Source organism: Melitaea cinxia, chromosome 28, assembly GCF_905220565.1.
Source record: "Melitaea cinxia chromosome 28, ilMelCinx1.1, whole genome shotgun sequence".
Lineage (NCBI taxonomy): Eukaryota > Metazoa > Arthropoda > Insecta > Lepidoptera > Nymphalidae > Melitaea > Melitaea cinxia.
Genome location: NC_059421.1, coordinates 8,991,917 through 9,000,241, shown reverse-complemented (window position 1 = coordinate 9,000,241; position 8,325 = coordinate 8,991,917). Strand labels below are relative to the sequence as shown.

The 8,325-nt window shown below is 32.3% G+C and overlaps 1 protein-coding gene across 1 annotated transcript; it reads right to left on the bottom strand.

Annotated features, from left to right (window-relative positions):
* Positions 1 to 1,212: 1,212 nt before the first annotated feature.
* On the bottom strand, positions 1,213 to 7,888 carry LOC123667632 (transcription factor MafK). The gene is made up of 4 exons (XM_045601492.1): positions 7,529 to 7,888; positions 3,498 to 3,616; positions 2,908 to 3,010; positions 1,213 to 1,419 (listed from the first exon to the last, which is right to left on the bottom strand). The coding sequence occupies exons 1-4, from the start codon at positions 7,571 to 7,573 to the stop codon at positions 1,273 to 1,275; spliced, it is 414 nt and encodes a 137-aa protein (XP_045457448.1). The 5' UTR covers positions 7,574 to 7,888; the 3' UTR covers positions 1,213 to 1,272.
* Between the last annotated feature and the right edge of the window lie 437 nt (positions 7,889 to 8,325).

The window sequence follows — 8,325 nt, the reverse complement described above, 5'->3', positions numbered from 1 at the left end:
TACAACCAAAAAAATAAAGCGTAGCAACGCGCGCAGGATACAGCTAGTTTATCATAAACTATTTCTCCATTCATTTTAGCTAATTTCGAGTCGAAGTGTGGCAAACCTAATCTCCAACAAAATTATATTCGACTATTGTTTGCAATAAATGCTCTAGCTTGGGCGTATTAAATAATTATACATGTATCGACAAAGATAATGAGAGGTCAGCGACAGAATGAGGATCGCTTTGCGCATCGTACAATGGTCGCAAACAGAAAATCGTTTTAATATCTATAGCTATTTGGGGAGTTGCGATGGTATAGTTAAGTTTTTTCTCTTGTTTTTGTATGTCGCGAGATAGATGTCGTTACAACTGTATACATAAAATGATGAAGTAAAATTTAAGATCAGCGCTCAAATTCTGTACCGCTCACTATCCTCGTGTAAGACTAAACGGATATTCTGGTGTAGTGGTGACGATGTTAAAGTCAGGTAAACACCAACAGTGGCGCACGGAGTTTACATACATTAATTTATTTATTGTCTGGTTCTTGTGTGTGGGCTCTGTGCTATCATAGACCCGATAGCGACTGTTATTCATTCATTCATTCGGGAAATATCCGCCAACTCCAAATGGAACAAGCTCCAATCTTTCTCAATGTGGCGAAGAGATAATTCTCTAACAATGAAACACTACGATGTTTTAGTTTAATTTTAATTTTTTACTTGAAATTATTGAATGTTAAGTGAACACAATAAATAAATGTTTTTTACGGTCGTCTGTTATTATGACAGTGTTATGTTTTTGTCTTAGGTAACAGTCGCTTGATATAATTTATACATATTTAAACATATGAAAAGGCACATCTATACTAATATTATAAATAGGTATTAAGATTTAATGTTGATTTAGTGTTTGTTTGTTTATTTGCATTGAATAGGCTCCGAAACTAATGAACCGATTTGAAGAATTCTTTCACTGTTGGTAACCTACAATATCCGCGGGTGACATAGGCTATATTATATTTTCAAAAAAAAATTAGGAAAAAATATTTTGTAATTTATGTTAAATACCCGTGCGAAGACGGCGAGCTAGTAAATAATAAAATACACCATAATTCAGAGTGAAAATTTAAACCACAATCATGGTATAGAATGGAGTGTAAAAAATAAGTCACGACATTATGCGCCTCAGTTAACCAGTTCTGCTTCATAAAAAAACCAACAAAATAGTATTAATATAATTTATTCCTTAACCCAGTAGCCTATATAAATATTATTACATTTCGATCAAGGTAACGTGTCCAGTTCAGCCGGTAGAGGGATGCTCTTCATGTGGGCGAAACGTTTTAGGGCTTCGTACTTGCTCCTTAAGGCTTCAATCTCGTCGCGAATTCTCGTATTTTCCTCTTGCATAGTTTCCATGTCGTGCCATTCCTAAAAAAATAATTTAAAAAATATATCATTCATTTGAATGAATGGCTTTTAAGTGCCACAACAGCAATAATAAATAAATATTTTTCTTTATATAATTGCGTGGCAGTTTCACAGATTAAGTATTAGTTACTGGGCTGTTTATCGTCCAAATAAGAATTTCGTCAATGTCATGTACAATTGAGAAAACACAAATGAGATTAATAATTGCGGTCGAGATTACAACGTCAATATAATTTACTAGACCGTAGAAATATTAGGTATTTTATAGCTGTTAATATAAAACAACGCAAACATTTAAGAAATGAAAATCATACCCAAATACTACAAGTAATTAATATATGTATATACAGGTGTCAGGTACATAAAAAATATACATCATATATTTTATTATCTATTAATCGACACAACAAACACATTTATTTAAATAAACGATAAAAAAAATTACTAACTTAAGAAATATATTTGTTATTGACATCAAATATATTTTTAATCTACCCTCTCTTGCTTTGGTTATACAAACTGTGTTTCGCATTGCTCACTATAGCGCGATCATCCGAACAGTACGGAGCTCTCTATTGCTTGTAATAACTTAAGTAGTAAAATATTTAAGAAATTGTATGTGTTATTATTCTTTACAAAATATAGCTCCAAAGCCCATTCATTGGACAAACAAGGGGTGCTAAGTAAAATAAAAAATACTATATACCATTTTTAGGCTATTTACAGAATATATATAGCAGATAAATAAAGAATGTAGTTTAAGCTTCAGTTCTAAACCCATCTTTACCTACCATCCTACATGACTTATTTATTATTCCCAGATTATTTTATTTTAGGCATCGATATTTTGATATTTAAAAAACAAGAACCACTATTTTATATTTGAGAATCTATTGCTATTGTAAAAATCCGTTTTTTTTTTATTTTTATTTTTTAACATAATTCTAACATTTATAACTTAGTTTCCAATTAAATTCAAAAATATTATTATTATATAATATATTTGATTGTTTATTTGTTTGAGCGCACTTCTTAGGTACAACTGATATGAATTAAAAAAATATTTTTGGTTGGATAGTCCATTTACCGATGAAAGCTATATATTAGGCTATATTAACGCGAATGAGACTGCTAGCACAGAGGCACAGCTAGTGATTAAAAAAATAATAATAGATAAAGCTTATTACTCGGAGCAGGATTACATAGTTGATAAAGATGTGTAGACTTAATGACGCTGTATTTTATGCAACATGTTTCTAATTTTGTACTAAAACACAGTTTATATATTATTTTTCAAACGAGTAATTGCTTCTTGCCGATTCTTCTCTGCAGAATCAACATTCCGAATCGGTGGTAGCTTTACTTCTACAAATAGAATAATTGATTTTTAAAGTTTTGATTTGTAAAATGACGATTCGAAAGTGCTCTTGGAGCCTATTTGAATAAAGCTGTTTTTGATTTTGAATTTGAATTAATATATGATCTCACCTGACTTTTCTCTGTTTCCAGTTCATCTTTCTGTTCTATTCGTTTGATGCGACACGAGGCGGCGTATCCCCGATTTTTAAGAGTGCGCCGACGCTGCTTCATTCTTTAAAGACATATAAGTCTTATTAAATTTACTATTATAGAGAAATAACTTTGCAAAAAATTGCACTTCTAGCGATATCCTCTTTGTTCATATTTTCAACCGAATTTTTTTAATGTGTGTTACTTTTTTTTGGACTCACTGATTTCGATGATTGATTTTTTTATTCAAAATTTGGTTCTTGTCTTGTCCCATGTTTGACGTTTTCGAAATTTGATTTGACTATTTTTTCGTTTCACCTCAGCCACTGCTGGACATAGGCCTCCACAAATTCGCGCCAAAAATGGCGTGAACTCATGTGTCCCATAGTCACCACGCTGGGCAGGCGGGTTGGTGACCGCAGGGCTGGCTTTGTCGCAGCGAAAACGCTGCTAGCCATCTTCGGCCTGTGTATTTCAAAGCCAACAGCTGGAATTCTAATGTGTTTTGAACTATAGTTGTCAATGTAATTCGAAGTTAGTGTTTTTCGTTTGAGAACAGAATTATTTACCTGACTATTTGATCTCGAGTAAGCCCTCTCATTTTCAGTTGTCTGTTTAGATCCCGTACTGAGATTGATACCAATTCATCATCACTGATCTCTGCACACGGCGTTGGGGATAAGGGAGCCTGGAATATAAGAAAAATAAAAAGTACGTAAGTAATATAATTATTTATTTATTTATTTTTTGCCTATATGTAATTGTGTAGTTTACTAGATACCGCTCTGTTAAGTGGCAAACAATTAAACATAGGCGTTTTGCGTGTACGGTTCCCACTCGGGATGGATGTTTGTATTTGCACAAATACTTGTTTCTGGTTTGGTTGTGTCCTTGTGGATCTCCCCATCGGTTGTCGACCCCGGTTGTTATCATATACACCTGATAGCGATTGTTACTCACAGTAGAGAATATATCCGCTAACCCGCATTGGAGCAGCGTGGTAGATTAAGCTACAATCCTTCCCCTACATAGAGAAAGAAGCCTATGACCAGCAGTGAGATGTTACAGGATCATCATTTTGAATTATTGAATTGAATTAATTGAATTCAATAATTCATCATTACAGCCTTTACAGTCCACTACTGGACATAGGCCTCCACAAGTTTACGCTAAAAATAACGTGAACTCATGTGTTTTGCCCATAGTCACCACGCTGGGCAGGCGGGTTGGTGACCGCAGGGCTGGCTTTGTCGCACCGAAGACGCTGCTGCCCGTCTTCGGCCTGTATATTTCAAAGCCAGCAGTTGGATGGTTATCCCGCCATCGGTCGGCTTTTCAAGTTCCAAGGTGGTAGCGGAACTATGTTATCCCTTAGTCGCCTCTTACGACACCCACGGGAAGAGCGGGGTTGGCTATATTCTTTAGTACCGTAGCCACACAGTATTCAATAATTCAAAATCAATATTTTTTTTATGCATTTATATTAATTTATGTCGTACATTATATAATTTTATTTTAGTTATAGTTGTTTATTCCCAGTGGTCGAAGTTTGACCATAATTAATAATTTAATTGAAAAAAAAAAAAAAAAAAAAATATAATCAGGGATATTCCGGTATGGGTTATTTGCCTTTATAAAACGGTACTTATCGAATCAAAATAACGGTAAGAGAATCATTCGGTAACCGAATCATATCGGTAATACAGTATCGAAATAAACCGGTAGTAGGCATAACGTTCGCGTCGTAAGTTTAAGCGGGCAATTCCCGTTCTTGTAGCTGCGCTGCACTAGCTCGGATTGCGGTCCGAACGTACACCATATCTCTATCTCATTCGCTCCCGTGTGTTGCGTGACTTTACTTAAAACTTATTTATTTGTGATAGACGACAGGCCCCGGGCGTGGCGCGAGCAAGTTTTTATCTCTTTTTCGCGTTAATGTTTATATTGCATATAACGAATAATCTAAAACAAAAAACTTAATTACTTTCATAGTTAAAGAAGCCAGTCTTATGAAAAACCAAGCATTATCAATAAAAGCAAAGGAACATTACAGATTCTTCATTTTAAACGATGGCTCACAGATTTTGTCACCCTCTGTTACTTCTCCGAATCATTTAAAACCGAAATACATAACGTTATATTTCGGTATTACAGTTTAATCGGTAACCGTTTTATTACGGTTTTGGAACCGAAATAAAACGGTAACCTTTTCAATCGGTATCCGATTCATACGGTAACCGTTTCAAACGGTTACCTTTATGAATCGGTTTGGCGAACCCTGAATATAATGAAAATAAAGAACCTTTTTTAATTTGTCAATTTAACTACAGTCTGACAATCAACAAAAGAGTACCTATAATATGCATGTGTGTGTCAAATACATCGTATGTGTGTAATGTTTTTTTTTTTATTGATTTCAAATATGTTTATGTATAATTTTAAAAAAATTACGCCTTTATGCACTCCTTCTCTATATAAACTACAAGTGTGCGAAATATCATACTGCTCCGTCTGCACGGTTTTCGTAAAAAGGGGTACAAAGTTTTTGTTTCACTAATATGTGAAACAAAAACTTTGTAGATTTTATACTTTTTATTCTCCACATTGATTATTTGGAAGAGATTGTTGTTAAGGGATAAGCACTTATTGTATATGTTTTTGTCTTATTGTATTTTTATATGATTATTAGCGACCCGCTCCGGCTTCGCATGGGTATAAAATATAATTATAGCCTATGTCATTCACTGAAAAAATGATTAAAATCGATCCAGTAGTTTTGATTTATTCATTACTGCCCGTGGCCCGCACGCGTTAATTTTAGAGTATAATTGTGTTTGCTCACAAACGAAAAAAAACCGACTTCAATTTCATCGACGAGTAATACAATGTAGATCGACGAAAAAATAGTCAAGTAACTACGCGTTATCAAAGATTACTCAAAAAGTAGTTATCAGATCTAGATAAAATTTATATGTTAAATTTACATGATAAACATCAGCTTTCGATTAAATTAAAAATTATCAAAATCTGTACACCCAGTAAAAAGTTATTGCAGATTTTCAAGAGTTTCTCTCGATTTCTCTGGGATCACATCATCAGATCCTGGTTTCCTTATCACGGTACCAAACTTACCAAATTAGGCATATCCCCTTTCCAACAAAAAAAGAATTATCAAAATCGGTACATCCAGTAGAAAGTTATGCGGTATAATACAACGTAGGTCGACGAAAAAAGCGTCATCTAAAAACGCATTATTAGATATAACTCGAAAAGTAGTTGTTAGATCTCAAATAAATTTAAATGGGACCAATTGACACACACCACCTTTCGATTAAAAAAAAATGTCGAAATCGGTCCACCCGGTCAAAAGTTCTGATGTAACATAAAAAAAAAAAATACAGTCAAATTGAGAACCTCCTCCTTTTTTGGAAGTCAGTTAAAAAGCCGGCCGGAACCGCCGCAAACGCTACGTACCGCAATTTTTAAATCTGTAATATCTTCGAAAATATTCATTTAAATCATCATCCAAAAGATGTTTAGAAGAATAAAGTTAAAGATCTTTATCGTTTTCATAGATCTTGATATTTTTTTTTTTTTTCTTATGAGACAATCTCATATGAATCAACACTCTGAATCATAGAAATTAATTAATATATCATAGAAATGTCTTATCAGTGTGTCAGTATGTCAGTGTTTGTTACCGAGCTCCTCCGAAATAGCTTCACTGATTTCCATATATATATTTTGAGTAATCATAATATTTTCTATTAGTTATTATATACATACATATAACTTAACATTGTCTATTAAAACAATAGGTGTTATATGATAAATATATTTTGTATTACGTACATCCATATTAACAACAAAATTCTTTTTAATGTCCATAACACCACTATAAACTGTAGGAAAATGAAATCCAGCGTTGAATAACTACTCACACGATGCATTTGCTTTAAATTTAGTTTTATATTCAATTCCTACACTTGTATAACATAATAACACTAGATATATCATTGCTTTGCTTTGTCGTACTAACATATTAATATAGGTTTAGAACCATATCACAATCTAAATAAATAAATAAATAATCTATTAAGATTGTAAGAAATCCTATAATACCTCTTTCCTATCATTATTCTCTTTTCTTTTTAATTTTTTTCTAATTCATGTTATTATTAAATATGTGTTGTTCAATAAAGTATACATAAACATACGAACCACCATACAACATAACCGAGGTTGACAGGTTAATCTTCAATCTACCTAGCAATTATTTTACAGTACGCTTCAATCCGATGCTACAATTGATACTTTATTGATAATTTTGTTTAGTATCATTATAAATATAGATTACAAGAGATCAACAATAGAGTAATTTTAACCAACAACAACATATATTGACTGATATCCAGTCTTCAGTAACAGAAGCTTTTACCGCCTAATCTAGCTAGCTTATAAACCTCACGAGCTATGAAATTTCGTTAAAAAGTGCTTTTTCTGATGGGAACCTTAGAAGTAGGATTTAGTTAATATTGACATAATTATAGAAAACAGTATCAGTACCTAAGTATTGTATAAATATAGCTTTACAACTTACCATTATTGCTTTCCTCACACCCAGACCTTTCAAATCATGAGGCATAATAATGTTTTGAGGATAAATGTAACGGTGGCCCGTTACTGTTTACTTTTTAACTGTTTTCGTACACACGATTAGCAAAGCGAAATTCGTCACACAGAATGTAAGAAAATAAAATGAAGTCAATATTGCTTTAAAGAATAATATTGGCAATATTTATGAGACGGTTGTGGTATAATTTATAATATCCAAAACAACACAATATGACAATAATAATTATCGTAATTAAGTATGTCGTTTATAGCAATAGGTGGGGATCATTCATTTATTTAATAAAGTAAGACGTAGATATAAGGAAAATACGAAAATTAGAAATATATTATTTATAAATCAAGTTTTAATACAAGGTAATAAAGACTAAAATTGATGGCTGTATATTTCTCAGTATAGCGATATTGCATTAGTTATGTACATCGAATTGTTGATTCGGATTCTTAAGATCGAAAAATAACAAGGAATTTTCTATTACAAATTTATAAATTTACCACTACTTTGATATATTTTTTTTGCTTATACAGTATATAATAAGCTGGCGTTTTAAATCTAAAATATGTTATTGTAATATATAAAAAATACGGACAATTTCATAACTTTTATTACATGTTGTGAATTTTTATCTGTATGTGTATCCGAGTGTAGAATGGAAAACAAGCATCTGCAACGAAGCTAATGTTGCAATACCTATAATTTCCCTAAACATTAGGAATATTGTAACAAATATCCGATATAAAAATGAGAATATAAATCAGAAAATA

Excerpts from the sequence above, each read along its gene's own strand:
- LOC123667632 (XM_045601492.1), bottom strand. The coding sequence starts at position 7,573 with ATGCCTCATGATTTGAAAGGTCTGGGTGTGAGGAAAGCAATAATG. Across the intron at positions 3,617-7,528 it reads GTGTGAGGAAAGCAATAATG|GCTCCCTTATCCCCAACGCC; the intron begins GTAAGTTGTAAA and ends CTTATATTCCAG. Across the intron at positions 1,420-2,907 it reads TGGAAACAGAGAAAAGTCAG|GAATGGCACGACATGGAAAC; the intron begins GTGAGATCATAT and ends TTATTTTTTTAG.